General features: G+C 48.4%; 1 protein-coding gene across 2 annotated transcripts; it reads left to right on the top strand.

Annotated features, from left to right (window-relative positions):
* The first annotated feature begins 4725 nt into the window (after positions 1–4725).
* DYNLL2 (dynein light chain LC8-type 2) lies at positions 4726–11926 on the top strand. 2 transcript variants are annotated; one of them, XM_032498426.1, is made up of 4 exons: positions 4726–5010; positions 6509–6576; positions 7775–7913; positions 9840–11926. In XM_032498426.1, exons 3-4 carry the CDS (start codon positions 7782–7784, stop codon positions 9975–9977), a joined length of 270 nt encoding a protein of 89 aa, XP_032354317.1. In that variant the 5' UTR covers positions 4726–5010; positions 6509–6576; positions 7775–7781; the 3' UTR covers positions 9978–11926. The 2 variants fall into 2 exon arrangements, with proteins under 2 accessions (XP_032354317.1, XP_032354316.1); XM_032498425.1 differs by lacking the exon at positions 6509–6576 and having other exon boundaries at positions 4869–5010.
* Positions 11927–17869: the final 5943 nt, after the last annotated feature.

The following is a 17869-nucleotide window of genomic DNA, read 5'->3' as shown; positions in this document are numbered from 1 at the left end:
CATAAACCCCAGAAATTCCATACCTGCATGTATACCCAAGAGAATCGAAAGTACAGATCCCCACAAAACTTGTACATGAATGTTTATAGAGCCATTATCCATAATAGATAAAAAGTGGAAACAACCCAAATGGTCATCAGCTGATGAATGGATAAACAAAATGTGGTATGCTCATACTGTGAAATATTAACCAATCATATAAAGGAATTAAGTATAGATTCATGCTACAGGGATGAATCTTAACGACATCATACAAAGTGAAATAAGACAGTTGCAAAAGACCATACCATATAGTTTATTACTCTATTTATATGAAATGTCTAGAATAGGCAAATCCATAGAAACAGAAAGTAAATTAGTGGGGATTGGGGGGAAATGGTGGAGTGACTACCAATGAGCATGGGTAGTTCCTTTCAGGGTGTTGAAAATGTTCTAAAATTAGATGGTGATGGTTGCACAACTGTGAATATGCTAAAAATCACTGAACTGTGCACTTTAAAAAGGTGAATTTTATGGTACGTGAACTATATCTCAATAAAATTGTTATATTTATATATATATAGTTACCAGTATATAGAGGTAATCCTACATATATAGGATACAGAATTATATATATATAGGATTATAGGAAATGCTTTTTGAATTCTGACTGTGTGGATAGAGAGAAAGAGCAGAAAAGGGGGATTTGAATTTGGCCTGAGGTAGAGGCTCCCAGCCTGAGAAACTTCTCCTATCCCCGGGGAATGTACCCTTTGTGATGGGGTATTGAAATAAGAGAATCATAGATTTCAGGGCTGACTGGGACCTTATAGAAATGAGCCAAACTGGGCCTGGGACTTCTCCTTTGACTCCCAGTCCAGTGCTCACCTCACCAGCTCACAGTCATGTGATTGACCATGGCTGGCTTCTCCAAGTTTCAGAGAATTGAGGAGAAAGAGGGGTAATATTTGGAGCTTGGTAAATGTCTTGCAAGGCCACTCAAGAAATCAACAAGGAACTGGAGCATATTCTGGTCATTCTAGTCACACTGCTGTCTTCCTTCGGTGTTCCCAGTGGAGACTTGGCAGAAGGGACTCGCACCAGGGTTTGCACTGTAATGGGAGTGTCAGGGTGTATGTTGCTGCCTTTCTCCATCCCCCTGGGGCCCCTGAAGCAAGTCAACAGCGAAAGGGCTTGGTCAGATGACCTCTGCCACTGCCATGGTCTCTTGTCTCTGGGTGACCCAGTCAGGTGGGGTGGGAGAGCCTGGATTGCCTTCACCTGTAAGGTGTAAGGATATCAGCCAAATTCTCAGAGTATGAGGAGGAAATCAACGCAGAAATCAGGCCTGGACTTTCCCCAGGGCTGACAATGATTTACCTTAGCTAGCAACTTGCACTGGGCAGGACGGGCCCAGTGTAAATAGTGTGCATTGCTGATTCTAGGGCAAGAGACAGAAGAGCCTGGACAAGGTTCTTTGGTTGGAGGCAGAAGAGATGAAGTGTGTCCCTCCAAGCTGTATTTTTCAGCCATTAATGATCATGATCCGTTTAATTAATACTTAACAGAGAACTGCCCGTCTACCAGGAGCTGTGTCAGATTCTGCAGCTCACACATAAATAAGATGTGATCCCTGTCGCAATGAACTACAGACAAGCATGAGACTGACAAAGTATCGATAAACCATGGAGGTTACCGAAACATAGAGGAGGGGTGTGCTTCCCACGTGGGATTTAGGGAAGGCTTGTAGAGGACACAAAGAGTTAGCCAGGAAAGAAAGCCACAAGCCTGACAGGCAGGAGAACCACAGGGATAAAGTGTGGAATCTGGGTGTGGGGAAAACCACAGGCAACAGATGATGGTATCCCTAGAGCCTGAAGAGGGAGCTGGGAAGTGTGGGGAGATAAGGCAGAGAGGCTGGGGTGTGTGTTGCGGGGAGGGGAGGTAAATTATGGGAAAGAGAATGGTCTTCTGAGCCGGGAAGAGGGAAGTGCCTGGGAGATTTGCATTTTAGATAGATCACAGCAGTGTGGATTTGGGGAGAAGCAGACAAGATAGGGAACCGACTGGATGAGGAGGAGGAGGAGCGCCTGATGCAGGGGCTCATTCACAACGAGAATGAAGCACTCCTAGCAAAATGGGCACAGCCTACAGAAATGGCCAGGAGGTGAGGGATGATGGAGACTTGGTAGGGAAGGGAGAAACACAAATGCAGGGGGGCTCGCAGGTCTCTGACTTAGTACCTGAGTGGACAATAGGGCCATGAACTGAGATAAATACAGGAAGGGGAAACCGGTCTGGAAGAGAGATGTTGATGATGGCTAACATTTATTAATCACTTAAATGGACCAGGCATTGTGCCAAGAGTTTTTCATGCATTTTTCTCATAACTCTATAAAGTAGATATGATTATCCTCCATTTATATATGAGGAAAAGGAAGTTTTGAGATGCTGAATAGCTTGGTCAGACCTGTACAGCTGGTTGAATGGTGGAAAGAGGTTAACATCTAGGCATTCAGGCTCCAGGGCCAATGCTTTTAATGACCAGGCAGGATATTTGTGTATGTGAAGAGTCCGAAGAGCCCGCCGGACACCCACAGCTGAGAGGTCTGGAATTTAGGGAGGCCATCAAGGCTCAGATTATGGTATAAACTACTTAAATTGACCACAGTGCCCTGGGGAACCCTTAAGTTAAAGAAGTAGCCAGAGGGTAAGCAGCTCACAGATGAGGCCAAAACAAAAGTCCCAGCTGATTTTTAAATCTGAAGACAAGGCCCTGCTATCAGGGCAACAGAAAACGAGGCAATCACGAACGGGTAGTGGAATCGAACAGAAAGGTCCACCAAATTTAAGCAGACATGTTAATTGTAACAGTTACTATGTTGCATAGTAATTATCGTAAACAGTAAGCATTTTACATAAATAGTAGTAATTAGTATAGCACAAGTTTCCCAAACTGCATCCTGTGGAATAGCAGTTCCTGGAGATGTTAATAAATGTTTGGATAAAAAAGGTCTTTGCAGTCAGCTAAGCTTAGGAAATGCTGGTACCCAATTCCTGGTTTACAGTTTTATCTTTTCTTTATGAGGAGGAGGATAGGGAAAAGGCTAAAAGTGTAGGCACTGGGAATGGACAGCCTGGGGTTAAATGCTGCCTGCTGCCAACAAGCTGGGTAATTTTGGGCAAGTTACTGAACTTCTCTTGAAGGTAGTTTCCTCCTCCCCACATGTGCCCCGCCCTGCATTCATTCACGCTGAGGCTGACATCAGAATGCCCTTGGTCTGAGGGGATACTGCAGGCCTTGCCTATTTCTTTGAAATCCCCTGGTTGAGGTTGGGAGATGACAGAGCTGTGGAAAGCAGAAGTGGGAGGGGATGATTTTTCAGGTTTCCCCCATGCTGAACATTAAATAATGATGCTCTAAATCAGAGCAGGCCAGGGCCAGAGCAAATCTGATTTCCTGACCATGGTTTGGGGCCATGAAGGGAAACTGATGGGAATGAATGGAAGCTTCTTAATCCTCATCGTGTGGCCCAAATGTCTGGCTCCCAATAAAGACCCTCACCACCCCTTTAGGGAGATACTTCCTTTATGAATCAGAGGGGTAGAAAAGAGCAGATGTCTCCTTTCCTCTGGAGCTGGGTGGGGTGGAGTGGAAGGCGGGCACTCTCCCAATGTGCACAGGCGTTTACACACACTCCCACAAACAGCCTCTTCAGTCACTAGACGGGCTGCTGTCTACAAGCACCACTTTTCAGCCTAGAAGCCAAGTCCAGGCCTGACCTGTGGGGATCTGGCAAGGGCTCTCCCCTCTCTATTCCTTGTTTCTCTCCTTTATCAGGTGAGAAATATGGATGGGGTGGAGGATTTTAAGGCTCCTCGCAGCTGACATGCTACGGTTTGCACCTCTAGGGGTTTCTATTCATTCCCCCTCCGGCCCTGTCTAACTAGACAGGTAGGGGCCTACTGACCGACCAGAAGCGGCTCACTCTCATCTCTATTCCTGGGGCCTGCGTACCAAAGACAAACCTCCCTTCTCACAGCTGTGCTTAGGGTTTGCCTTCATTGCTGGTCAAGACAAATAGCAGCTGCGACCCCAGCTGGGGGATTAGGTCCCGTGGCCTTGAGACTCCAGAACAAAGGCTGAGATGGACGGAGAAGGGGCCTTCCCCGAATGTGAGGGTTTAGGAGGGAAGCCCTGGGGCTGTTTACAGCTTTACTTCTCCGTAGGGGCTGGCTGCTCCTCTCCTTCCTGCAGTTTTGGGGGGAAGAGGAGGGGTCCTGTCTTTTCCTGAGGCTGATGACTTCACCTCCTTCCCCTTCCTAAGGTTAGGATCTCTACCCCTTCCCCATCTGCTCCCAGGATCTGAAATCTCCATCCCCCTCTCTTCCTTTATTCTTCTTCGGATTAGGGTCTTTACGCCCCTCCCTCTCTTTCCCCCTCTCTGAGCCTCTCCTCTTTATTCCTTTTTAGGCTTGGCCTCTCCAGCCCTGGTTGGAGGGGTCTGTATTCTTCCTTTTTCTCTTCTTAAGGCCATGTCTCCCTCCCCCCAAACCCTTTCCCGCTCCCCCTCCCCACCCCCTCCCTCCGCCCCGAGGCATTGTGGGAGGAAACAAGATGTGGGGCGAGAGCGGCGCGGGGAGAAGCCCGCAGTGCGGGGCCGGGCGGGCGCAGCCAATAGGGAGTGCAGACGGCGGCGCGCGCGGCGGGGGGGCGGGGGGCGGGGCGCTATTTCAGTGGGGGCCGCGCGTCCACCGGGCTCAGCGGCAGAGCGGAGCGGAGCTGCGAGGCGCCAGCGAGGAGCAGGCAGGCGGGCCGGCCGGCGGGCGCGAGGCGGAGCGCAGGCAGCCGGGGAAGCTCGAGGGCGGACAGCGGCGGCGCGAGCACTCGGCCTGGGCCTGCGGGAGCCGGAGACCGCGGCGGCGGCGGCGGCTGCTGCCGGAGGAGCCGAGGGGACACCGCCCTGTCCGTGCCCTGCCTCAGGCCATCGCTGCTCTCCCGGGGCCCAGCGCGGAATCGCCTCCGTGAAGGTGAGTGGTGGGTGGGGGTGGCGGCCCGACGCGCCGGGCCCCTGCGACCCTCTTTGCCCCACGCAGGCCCCGGAGCGGGGCTGGCCTCGGCTTGACGCCCCCGGCTCCCCTCCTGCCCAGGATGCGCCACCCGGTGCCCTCGCGACCCTCGGGGTGCGGCCGGGGCCCGGGCTGCGGAGGCGCTGTCCCCCCGCCCCCCGGGATCTGCCTGCGCGTTGGGGCCGAGGGAGAGCGGTGGAGCGGGCTCGGGCGTGACGCGGCTCCTCCCGCCGCCACCCTTTGGGGCGTCCTTCCTGCAGCGAGGACGCCCAGTCACTCCGGCGCTGCTCCAGGCCGGGCGGGGGAGGGCGGCTGGCCGGCCGGGTTGGGGGGGTGGGTAGGATGCTTTCTCATGGCCCAGGTGCCGGCCTCCGGGGCCGCAGTCCTCTGGAGGATGGGGTGATGGCGGGAGAAGGCCCCTGGGGGTTCCGGAGGGAGGAAATGCAAGCGTTTGTGCGTGTTGGGGTCTCGGGGGTTAGGCCGTGTCGTTCGGAGGCTTGGCCTTTTTTTCCCGCAAGACCGGGGATAGAGGAGGGGTAGCTGTCCTGGAGTGCCCTCTTCACTTTTCAGAGGAGCCCCTGGCTCGTGACTGAGGCAGCTGGCCCGGGGCCCTCGGGTCATCCTTCTGTCTGGAGGCCCAGGTCCCTTGCTTTTTCCCCAGGGGGAGGGGCTAGGGTGGCCCCTCCCTATCCTTTTCACACTGGCACCTTGGACAGGGGAGGTTAGGGCTGGGCCTCACCTCTCCGACGCCTGGGGGGCCAGGGGTGAAGAATCGTGGCACTGTAGTCACAAGACCAACGTTACGTAACTGCAGGCCCTCCTGGAGGGTAAAGTGGCTTTTAATTACTGTGACAAAATTGTTCTTTTGGACTTTGGGGATGAGGCAGTGGAGCAGGTGAGCTCGCTGGGAAAAAGGATGCCGATTTCATACTTTAACCAGGCCCCACCCCCACCCCGGGTTTGTAAACAGTGCCCCCTTCTGAGTGGTAACCTGGGATAGGCCACCAGGTGACACTAGTTTTCTTACACATAACGAGCCTTATAATAGCACGTTCTCCCTGCCCTACTGTTGTACGTTTGCACAAACCCATTGAAGTCACCTCATTTATCTTCCTTCACCCATTGGTTTTTAAAATGAAGATGTTGATTTGCTCCAGGCCATACAGTTAGGCCTTGAGCAGGGTTCTCCTGACCTTTTCCTCAGCCCCAGGTGGTGCTCATAGACTCTTCTTGAGGCTCCGACTTTTCCTCAAAGGAGTGTGGGAGCAAAGGGTTCTGACGCCCTAACCCTTTGCTCTGCCAGCCTTTGCTGAAGTGGAACCACCCCTGCTTAATTTGACAGTGCCAGACAAAGGTGCCCCCGATGCGGTAAAGGGCTGCCTGGCTAGCAGCTGGCATGCGTGCATTCTTCGCTTCTGGTGCAGGCTGAAGTACTCATGAATTCTGCTTCTCCTTTCAGCCCACAGGCTGGTGTGGACTCAGAGATCAAGGTGGCCTGGAATATACCAGGGATCTCTTCTTGAGCAGGCAGGTCCCTGTGTAACCTTGTATCAGACAGGGCTGGAACAAGAGCATCTTTTATCCACTGAGAAGGCTGCAGATTGGTGTTTTGGGGAGTGGCATGTGGGATGGGGGTGGGTTGTTACTGCTCTGTGTGACGGGATTGTGGTCAAGGACAGAGGATAGGATTTTGCAGCTCATCTCTGTTCCTGCAGAGCACCTCCCATGCTATAGACTGTTAGGCAGGTCCTGGCCAGCCCTCTTTTGAGATTCCTGTCATCCTAGGAAGGGACCATTGCGAGGTCTACCCTGGAACTCTGATTGCTATAGGATGAATGCCATGCCTTAGATAGCGGCATATGAAACAGTACTGTTCAAGTAATGATAATTCACTTTTTGTTGCCTCTGTCACCTCTGGGCCTAGGGGTTGGCAGGTTTTTTTCTGTGAAGGGCCAGATGGTAAATATTTTAGGTTTTACAGTCCACGTAGTCTCGCAGCTACTCAACTCTGCCATTGTAGCATGTTCCTTATAAAACTATAAAAGCAGGTGATGGGCTGAATTGTTTGCAGATATTCTCATATAACCTTAATCCTTATAACCACCCCTGAGAGAGAGAGCTATCCTTATTGCTAAAATAGAAGTAATCAAATACAGAACGGCTAAATGACTTGTCCAAGACCACAAGAATTCATAGTCAGGACCAGAAGTCAGGCCTACCAGCTCCTAGCTCATCTTCTTTCCACTGTCATACCAATGATGTAATGGTCATTAAATCAAGGACTTATTATGTTCAAGTGTTACACCACCTGGTTTACCCTCAGGTTAACTCTGAAATCTCATTTTAAGATAATGGAATGAATGCACAAAGATTAAGTAACTTACCCAAGGGCATAACTAGTAGTTGGTTTATTGTAATGTCTTGGCTGTTGGTGCTATTCAAAATATTGGAAATAGATAAGTTTAGAGTTAGAAAAGCCTCATTTTACATATGATAAAAACTGATGGCTTATTATGTCTTTTTGACTATGTACTTTGTGTTTCCCAGACTTGGGAACCATGTCTGCTAAAAATCTTAGGAGCTCCCTCTTTTAATGCCTCATGTCTGTGTTTTCTATTGCCCTCACCTTCTGTACTCCTCTCTCCCAGTGAGGCCCCACACCAAGCTGCTAATGTTCATTGCCCAGAACATGGGTTGCAGCCTTACCTCTCTGCTTCTTCTGCAGTGTCACGATGTCTGACCGGAAGGCAGTGATCAAGAATGCAGACATGTCTGAGGACATGCAACAAGATGCTGTTGACTGCGCCACGCAGGCTATGGAGAAGTACAACATAGAGAAGGACATTGCTGCGTATATCAAGAAGGTGTGCTGGGGAGCTGTGGCTGGTGGCCAGGGGTGGGGATGAGTAGCTGAGATGTGCCTCAGGGACGGCTGGAGCTGGGGACATAGGAAAGTAGGTGTATTCTATGCAAACAAAACCCTAGGAACTTGCAAAGCAGACAAATTAGAGATGAATTAGAGAGTGATTTTTATTTACTAAAGCACTCACCCTAAGAGTTCTTAATAGGAACTCTGCTGGGGTGTTTGTGTTTACAGATAATTGTGTGACTGCAAAGCAATGGGGAGTGAATCTTCAGGACTGAATATCACTATCCCAGTGTGGACCTATTCAAAATGAAGATCAAAGATATTTGAGTAGATAATAGAAGATCATATACAAATTTTCAGGGAGCTGCATCATTTAAAGTGGAATATCCCTATAGTAATCCTCATATAGGAGGTTTCCTTTTCTTTCTCTTAAAAAGTACTTGGGTACTACATCATTCTCTTCTCCCTACCTTCTTAAGGAAAGGGTGGGCTTGAAAATATATACTATACATATATATTTAATAGATGAGCAATATTGGGGCAGTAGGTTTAGTCCCTGAAGACTTTGTGAGTGAATGAGTGAATGGATGTAGTTAACATGGAGAGGAAGCAGCTGAGCTAGAAGTAAGAGATGGTACACAAGGTCCCTGATTTCTAGTCGGGATCCATGTCCATTGGTGACATAGTCCCAGTCTTTGATATTCTCAGCTCTGGTATCCCAAGGATGCCTAAGAACAGTGGTGTTCTGGCCCATACAGGTGGTACAGTGTCCTTGAGTTTTACTCTGCTTTCCTACCCAGATGGGTGGGATCAGAAGAGGAAACTGGAGTCCCAAGAGACTTTTTCTATGTGTGGAGCCAAGGGGTGCAGAGCTAGCAAGGCTGTTGGGGGTGCTGCTTCCTTGTTGAGCGATGGCTTTTCTGTCCTGTCCAGGGAGAGAATCTAGAATTATGGACTCTCAGCTAGAAGAATCCTTAGATTATATCTGGTTTAGTTTTCTTGTTTTGCTGATGGGAAAAATAGACCCAGAGAAGTGACTATGGCTTTCCTATGTTAGAGTCGAGTCAGGACTAAAGCTAGGTTTGGTGACCCATGCCCTTTTCAGTGTTCCCTGATACCTTTTGGAGTCATGTGGTATGAGGTCTGTGAGGAGGCTAAACAAGGGGGACAGAGCTCCAGGGTTGGCAGCATTGCTGGGCTCAGAGTAGAGGGCTGCTGCCCTTCCATGGCCATGGCAGGATGTATCTAGAAGTGAGCCATCTGGTTCCTGCTGTGTCCACCAGGTAGCAGGGAGCTGCCTGTCTGATTAGGTTGCAAGGATTTCCTAGGTGGCTTTGATGCTGAACTTGTACCCCTAAGAGAAAGGAGGAAATTGCCTTGGTCTCATGGCTGAGGTCCTTGTGGTGGTGTTTACAGCCCACATAGTGCCTGGCACACTGGCGTGCCTTTAATGTTGACTTACACAGAACTCCTTCTGATGTTTGGTCCCTGTTTTGCTCTAGCATCTTGGTTTTTGGCATTTGGAAGTTCTGGTTTAGTAATGTAGGAGGCAGCACGTGGCCAGTTAGGGAGGCTCGCTCCTCTGTTTTACTCATGCTGTGTGACACTGAGGTGGTCCTTTATTTCACTGGCTTTTTGCAGAAGAATCACATGGTAGGCTATTGAGTAGGACAGCTAGAGGGATGAGAGACGATCGGGTTGTAAAGTGATAGAAATAATAGAGCCTTTGTGGCGTTACATTATTAATGAGGGAATGAGTGTCCTAGCCAGCCTTAGAACCTGAGCTCCTGAGGTCTAGGGAACTAAGACCATGGGCTGGGAGTGGGATAGGGGTGATGACTAAATTAATCAGGCTTATTCTGATTTCTTATCCTCCAGCTGTCCTAATCACCTTTCTTCTTTTTTTAAATTATTCTTTTAGGAATTTGACAAGAAATATAACCCTACCTGGCACTGTATCGTGGGCCGAAATTTTGGCAGCTACGTTACACATGAGACAAAGCACTTCATCTATTTTTACTTGGGTCAAGTTGCAATCCTCCTCTTCAAGTCAGGCTAGGTGGCCGCGGTGAAGGTGTCAGTGGCGGCGGCAGCGATGGCGAGCAGGCGGCGTTGCTGGGACTGTTTTGCACTGGGGCCAGCATCAGGATGTCCTCTCCAATGGCTGTGCTACTGCATGGACTGTATACTCGATTTCATGTGTATGTCGCAGTAAACAAAACCAAACTTCTTTCTGTTTAGTTGCCTGGGGAAGAAGGCTGCTTTATGTTTATTTTTCAAGACTTAAAAAAATTTTTTTGGTTGTATTGCACTAGGAAATCTCTCCCATCCCTCCCTTTTCTCTTTCTCTCCCTATACAAAATAAAAGCCCTCAACAAAGCCTGTAAGACTAGGAGGGCTAGGGGAAAGAAGTAGGTTTCTGGAGGTGGAACTAAAACTGTGCAGCTGCCTCTTCCTGGTGGTGGATGCTGCTTTGGGAGGGCCACAGTGTGGGGGGGTTGCAGGGGGACAGTGTTAGGCTTGGCAAGGAGAGAGGGATAGGAAGGAGGGTAGGGGGATTGATCTAGTACCAGGGAGAATATTCCACTGAACTGTGATTCCACGGCTTGGGGCAGAGGATGGGGCGGGGGCTGGATTCTTTAAGGGGCCCTGAGACGTGTTTGTCTGTGGTGTGTGGGAGTAGGGAGCAGACTTGTCTTGCTGTCTTTGTCAGAAGAGTTTCTAAGTAAGGGCTGTGTCTTTGTGGATTACCTTCTTTTATTCTTCCTGCCAGAGCTCGTGCTAGGAGGATGTTGAGGGTAGGATTAGCTTGATTTTTTTTTTCCCCCATTCTTCTCTCCTGTTTGCTCCCTGCTCAGCCCTCGGTTTTCTCATTCCTCTGGAGTTCTCTTAGAGCAGCCCCTGTTAGTTGGCTGGCAAGGGAATTTCTGGTGACTATAGTTCCTTAGTTAGGTCTTAGCAATCAAACCAAATCAATGTCTCCCTTGATTCTCCTGTGTATATGTGTGTGTGTGTGTGTGTGTGTGTGTGTGTGTGTGTGTGTGTGTGTGTGTGTATCTTGGTTTGGGGTAGAGGGGAGGGAGGGGCAGGACTGTGGAATCTCTAGTGGGTATGGGTATATATAGGGTGCACAGTTCTAAGTGGGCCTTTATGTTAAAAACCTCTGGGGGTGTCTGTTTTGGGGGTGAAGATGGGTATCACCCCCCTCAGCCATCTGGCCTAGACACTGCTTGCCCTATTGCCGTCTGCTCCCAGGAAAGGTTTAGGAGGATAGTCCAGGAGGAGATGGTCAGGCTGCCATCCACCCTGGAGCTGGGTCTCAGTGGAGAGGGAAAGTGACTTTGTGGATGGTGGCAGCCTCTTGTGGGAGGCAGGGATGGAAGTGATAAAGGCTCTTGAGCTTTGGCAGAACTTTCTAGGAAGTCAGTCTTGCAGTGGTGAAGCCAGGAATCAGGATGGAGTAGGGCCGCTAGTGGGAGGAGATTCCAAGGGGAGTGCTGGGGAAATCTTGTCTGTGGATCAAAACGGGATGGGGTGGGGGGGAGTCATTGCTGATTGAGCTGTTGATTCTTGTAAATTGCATTAAAAACTCTCATGTGTACGGTTGATGCTGTCGGGGGGTTTGGGATCCAGCTCATTTTTTTTTTTTTCCAAGTCCATTCTTCGGGTTGGTGGGGAGGCAGGAGAATGCCCCCTCCCCAAGCCTTTAATGTGTGCTGAGCTTTCTTTCTGATGCTGACTGAGGAGGGTGGGGACTGGGATGGTGAGTGAGTTCCCTATATTAAACCCTTTGGTGGGCACAAGATTGAATGCTTGACTTTAGGTTTTATTTTTTTATGAATGTTCAAATCTGTGTTTCCCCTGCCCTCCCAGACTGTGGCCAGTTGGAAATGTCTGGTTTGTGTTCATCTCTTCCTCATTTCTGGAGCAGGGGCTGAGACCCTGCCACATCTCCTGTGCTCTGCATCCACGCCTCTTTTGGACATTAAAGGTCGATTGATGCACTTCTGAGCTGTTTGGGTTTCTTTGGGAGTCAAAGGGATGGCCTGGTGGCAGTGGTGCCACACATGGGTACAGTGGGTATCAAGGGTGGAGTCGGATGGGGGCTGAAGAGATACCGATTGGCCTGAATCAGGTCTTAGTTGTAGGGCCTAGGCTTTGGGCACCTTATGTGGGGGGAAAACGAACCAGCAGCACTCACCTGCAAGATTTCTTGGGTCATTGATGAAGGTGGCCGGGGGAGCTACGTTTTGAGTCTTTGGTATAATAGATGCTGCTTCCCAGTTTCCAGCTTCAGGTCCCAGTTTCTAGCTGCCGTTCTGAACCCAGAGGAGCTTGGCTTCTTAGAACCTTTGACCAAAGTTCCAAGTCCTCCTGTTCCTCGTTCGAGGCTTCCCTGAGACTGAGAGACTGTGTCTATTAGCTAAGTGCTGCTCTAGCCATTCAAATGGAAAAGCTGGGAGTCTTCAGAAAGATAGAAACTCTTGGTGGCACCTGAGTGATTCTGACTCCTGGGTTATCCTGGTTGACCCACTTGGGGCTCCTGCCCCCATATATGTGGAGAAGTCAGCAGTACCAAGACATTTCTGAGAGTACCTGCCCACCCCTGAGCCTAAGCCATTGGTGTTTGGGCTTATGGCTACAATCCTTGTGGAGCGTGTTAGGGAGCAGAGATGCTTTGTACTCAAATCTGTTGTCAGTTACTCACTGGAAAACACTTCTGAGTTTTTATACTTGGGCCTAGGATACTGTTCACATAGGAGAATAAGGGAAATTCTGTTCTTCCATGGCATGTGCATTCCAGTGGGCCGAGCAGTAGACACGTTGAAACGCTCTTGCCAATAGTGACAAGTCCTATCAAGGAAATAAACTGGACAACGAGTTGCTGATGTTGGGTATTGATATGGGTAGTTTGAGTTCCTTCACGTAGACAAGGGTGGGCTCAGTCCTGGGGAGAAGGCTTAGCCTCCAGGGCAGTGGGGTCCTAAGGGAGTAAGACAAGGGACTCTAGAACCTTAATTTCTGTTCTGCCTTTGCTGTTATACATAATGTGATGGAGCTGGAGCCTTGGGGGAGGAGAGTGAGGCCACGGGCCACATTCTGTCTGTGATGGGTGTCTCTAGGGCTAAGGCTCATCCTCCTGTCCTGACGAGAGAGGCAGCCCAGGTGGCATCCATGGACAGCACATTCCAACAGGTAGGTGCATAGTGCTCATCTGGAAGGCTAATCCTGGAAGGCTTCCTGGAGAGGATGGGGCCCAGGAGGGGCAACATGGGAGGCTGAATTACAGAAGGGGCGCTGGAGGACAGATGGGAATTGTGGCAGAGAGGAATGCGACCACTCACTGTCAGAACTGGCCAGGCAGAGGAAGCAGGAGCGTCAACATCCCACCTCTCTCTCATCCGTTCTGTCTTCTGGGCCTCCTTTTGGCTGAACCTAACAGAAGAAAGGCAGACGGCAGGGCTGACCCAGGGATGCAGTCTGTAGGCAAGGGGAGGGTGGAGAATGAATCTAAGCAGAGGCAAACCAAGCCAGCATGGTAGGAAATTCTCCCCTGGTGTGGACAGCATGTGTCTCTCCCCAGAACTCTAGTGTCCTCTAGCCTAGGCCGAAGGTGTGACTGTCTCCTAAACTATCCCCTCACTTCCTTCAGGTCTTTGAGCAAACATGCTCTTATCAGAGGGGCCTGCTGATTTCCTGTGTCAAACAGCACCACTCCCCCATCACTGTAAACCTTACCCAGTTCAAGTCAGCACAGCACCTGCCAGTGCTTGCCATTTGTTGTTTACCTCTTGGTCTGCCACAAGTAGGATATAAATTCTGTGAGAACAGAGACATTTTCTGTTTTCTTAACTGCTTTCAAGCACCCAGAACAGCACCTGTGCTGTAGGACATGCTTGATAAATGTTGATTGCTCAAATGAGAAAAGTGCAGGCAGGCATGGGCAGTCTGGCCTTTCCTGAAGAGACTTCTGCCTTTGGCTTGACTCTCTGTCGCTGGCCAAGCCCTGTGTCTCCTGCTGTCTGGAAAGGAGTGAGTAGGTCACCTCCCAAGTGCATTCCTGCCCTAGCCCTTCTTCCTTGCCAACAATGGAAGAATGAAAGTGTGTCCATAAAGTACATTTTATTTTTTAAGCATTTCAGTTTATTTATGTCACCGAAATTTCCAAGCACTCCTCTAAACTAGACCCAGCAGTTATTAGTCCCATTTTTGAATAAGCAAACTGAATCAGAGTGGGTAAGTGACTTGCCAAAGACCGCATAGCTGGGTGCATTACGAGAGCCCAGGCACTGTGACTTAAAAGGGCTGACCTGGGTTTGACAGCACTGGTCTCACGGATACCCCTTGAGTGTTAGACCCAGCTCTCTGTGCTTAGGAGTGAATCCCTTGTTCACTGAGGTACCCTTTCCTGGGCTAAAGCTTTTGCTTAGCTTTAAAATAGATTACTTCTCAATAATATTCATGCCTATCGCATTATTTGTAACATGGTCCATTGTAGAATTTTCAATGTGATATATACACTCCGACCCAAACATTAATAAATTCTTCAAGTACCTTCTCTTATTTCTTATCACAATATTAATTCTTGTCACCGCTAATAACCTATTCCAACTATTCATTGGTTGGGAAGGAGTAGGAATCATATCTTTCTTATTGATTGGCTGATGGTACGGCCGGGCAGACGCAAACACAGCAGCCCTGCAGGCGATCCTATATAACCGCATTGGAGACATTGGATTCGTAGCATCCATAGCCTGATTTCTCTCTAACAGAGTTCTGACCTCTCAGGCCTCCCCTGAACTAAAGGCACAGCCTCCCCACCACTCTGGTAACAAGAAGTTACCTGTCACCTGCTGAAGAGGTCAAGTGTACTAGTATATATATCTTTATGATGCAATAGGCTTGGTGTCCACACCAGCATTCATGCATACTCCTACGTACAGTCTGCAGCTGTGCCAATATAGGGGGCGCTCATCAGAAAAGGTCAAGGAGGTCCCAAGTCCTTGTGCCTCTCCTCCCTTGCTTTGTCCAAAGATGTGTATTGTTTGTGGTGAGGCTGCTGGACATTGCTGTCTTGTGGTGTGAGCAGACCTGGGGTTGAGTCCCAGCTCCAACCCTTAACCACTATATAAACTTAGGCAAGTCATTTGACCTCACTTTCTTCATCTGCAAAATGAGGATAATACCCATCTACCCTAAAAGGTGGTTATGAGGATCAAATGACATCAGTGTGTGAAAATGCTTTGAAATTGGAATGTGATGATGATGAAGATACTGATAACTAAGTTCAGTGATGATAAATCTTGGGGAAAGAATAAAGGTTTCTGGGAAGTCAGAACTTCCAAACCCCCCTCACATCTCGTTGCACTGGCCTTCTCCCCTGTCATCCAGTTGTATCCATATTATAGAGAAAGAAATTAGGGACCAGACTGAGAAAGACCCTTACCTAAGGTCACATGGATGTTTGGGATAATTGGGATGTAGAACTTAGTCTCCTGACTTCTTGGCTGGTTTGAGGTGGTGTAGGGGACTAATTTATCACTAGGTGCTAAGGCCCCCACTGAACTCTGGAATGCGCTGTACATGGTGGTGGAGTATAATTCAGTGGTTTTTAGTATATTCAAAGAGTTGTGCAACCATCACCACTGTCTAATTCCAGAACATTTTCATCATTCCCCAAAGAAACCTTGTACCCCTTTGCAGTCACTCCTTGTTCCTCCTTCCCCCTAGCTCCTGTAAACCACTAATCTATTTTCTGTCATTGTGAACTTGCCTAGTCTGGACATTTCATATAAATGGAATCATATAATATGTGGCCTTTTGTGTCTGTCTTCTTTCACTTAGCATAATGTTTTCAAGGTTCATCTGTGATGTAGCCAAGTAATGTTCCATTATGTGGCTATATCACATTTTTTTATGCATAAGTTGAGTGATTTGGGGGTTGGTTCCACTTTTTGCCTGACATGGATAGTGCTGCTATGAACATTCGTGTATAAGTTTTTGTATGGACATATGTTTTCAGTTCTCTTGGGGCATCTTTTATTTTTCCCATGTCAGTTTACTTTTCTATTTTTTTGAACTGGATTGATATTGGCAAATTTTTTCTGTAAAGGGTCAGATAGTAAGTATTTTAGGCTTTGGGGGCCATATAACATCGTGTAGGTAGTTGTTCCAACTACTTAACTCTGCCATTGCACCATGAAAGCAGCCAGAGGCATATGTAAACAAATGAGCATGGATGTGTTCCAGTAAAACTTTAAACAGGCAGTGGGTTAGATTTGGCCTGTGGGCTGCAGTTTGCCAACCTCTAATCTAGATGACTGATTCACATGATTGAACACTCCAAAAATACAGAAGGTGAAAATTCTCCCTCCCACTTCTGTCCCCTAGCCACTGGACTCCCCTTCTTAGAAACAATTAATGTTATACTATGTGCCCCCTTTCAGAGACAGTTGATAAAGGGCGTATTTTTAAGTGGCAGTGTAACTTTCCAGTGTGTTGCAGATAGTTTAATAAACGTGAAAGGACTAATGTACCTGAAGGCATGCCCTGAAAGACAGAATGCTGTGGTAGGAGTGTTGCCCTCACCTGCCCAATTGACTCCTCTATCAGGATAATCTTTTGAGCTCCTGGCATTGGCCCAGGAGTTTTCAGGGGCATGCCTGATGAACATGTTGGGTGATCCCCTTTGGATGAAAAACAAGCTCTGGTTCTTGAGGGGTGCAAGATTTTCTTAGGTGGTTCTGTACCAGTCAGTTCCACCAGAGAGACGCAACCTGTGAGTATCTATCTATCTATCTATCTATCTATCTATCTATCTATCTATCTATCTATCTATCTATCTATCCATCCATCCATCCATCCATCCATCCATCTATCCATCCATCTATCCATCCATCTATCCATCTATATTTATTGTGAGGAATCGGCTTATGCAGCACCAGGAGCCAGGTAGGTAAGTCTGGAATCTGTAGTGCAGGCCATGAGGAAGGTCAGGCTGGAAACTCTCAGGCAGGAGCAGACACTGCAGTCTACAGGTGGAATTTTTTCAGGGAAACCTCAGGCTTTTTAATTGGTTGGATCAGGTTATTCAAGAAATTTCCTTTACATGAAGTTAACTGGTTGTAGATGTTACCAAGCCTACAAAATACCTTCACAGCAACACCTAGATGAGTGTTTGCTCAAATATCTGGGTACTAGAGCCTAGCCAACTTAACACATAAAACTGACCATCACAGTCCACATCTGGTCAATGTGGCACCAATACAGATCTCCTTAAACCATACTCAACCTCCAAATAAAGACAATAACGAAGCCATACTTCCACCTAACATGATGCAGTTGTCCTCTGTATGACTGAAAATGTGCTAACCTTTCCCCCAGAACAGGAGGCAAAGTCCTTGGATGATGTTCATTCCCTTCCATGATAATCCTGTAACTTCAATAATGTAAAGTTGGTCCGAATCAGTCACCCCAGCCAGTACAGTAACTCCCATCTTTGTTTATTCAGAGGGTTGAGGAGCCCAAAATGGAGGTAGCAGTCTTAACTTCCAATTCAATGGAATCATTATTGTGTCTCCCAGTGAAAGCATCCCTCCCTGTGGAATGAAGACCTCTAGATCAACAAGCATAAGTTTGCAGACACAAGAAGCAAAATTTTTCTAGTGGATCGCTGGGGTTAATAGTGAATGCTGCCATTCCATTTCCACTCCCTGATTCCTGGAACCATGAATCTCACCTGTGGGAGAAATAGCAGCATACACAGAATGCTGGAATGCTGATTTAAAGTATGTACACTCCCCTGAAGGACACTGCCCCAGCCCTGCAAGGTGTTGTCACCTAGCTGTAACTGTAACTGGATCTTCAAAAGACCATTCAACCTTTCTATCAAGCCAGCTACTTCAGGCTGGTGGGGAACATGGTGAGACCAGGAAGTTGCTGTACTTGATT

Source organism: Camelus ferus, chromosome 16, assembly GCF_009834535.1.
Source record: "Camelus ferus isolate YT-003-E chromosome 16, BCGSAC_Cfer_1.0, whole genome shotgun sequence".
Classification (NCBI taxonomy): Eukaryota; Metazoa; Chordata; class Mammalia; order Artiodactyla; family Camelidae; genus Camelus; species Camelus ferus.
This window is presented reverse-complemented; position numbering and strand designations above follow the sequence as displayed.

What these genes read in the sequence shown, in the direction of transcription:
- DYNLL2 (XM_032498426.1), top strand. Translation starts at nt 7,782, where the DNA reads ATGTCTGACCGGAAGGCAGTGATCAAGAATGCAGACATGTCTGAGGAC. An exon ending in TTGCTGCGTATATCAAGAAG is followed by an intron (nt 7,914 to 9,839) that starts GTGTGCTGGGGA and finishes TTATTCTTTTAG; the next exon opens with GAATTTGACAAGAAATATAA.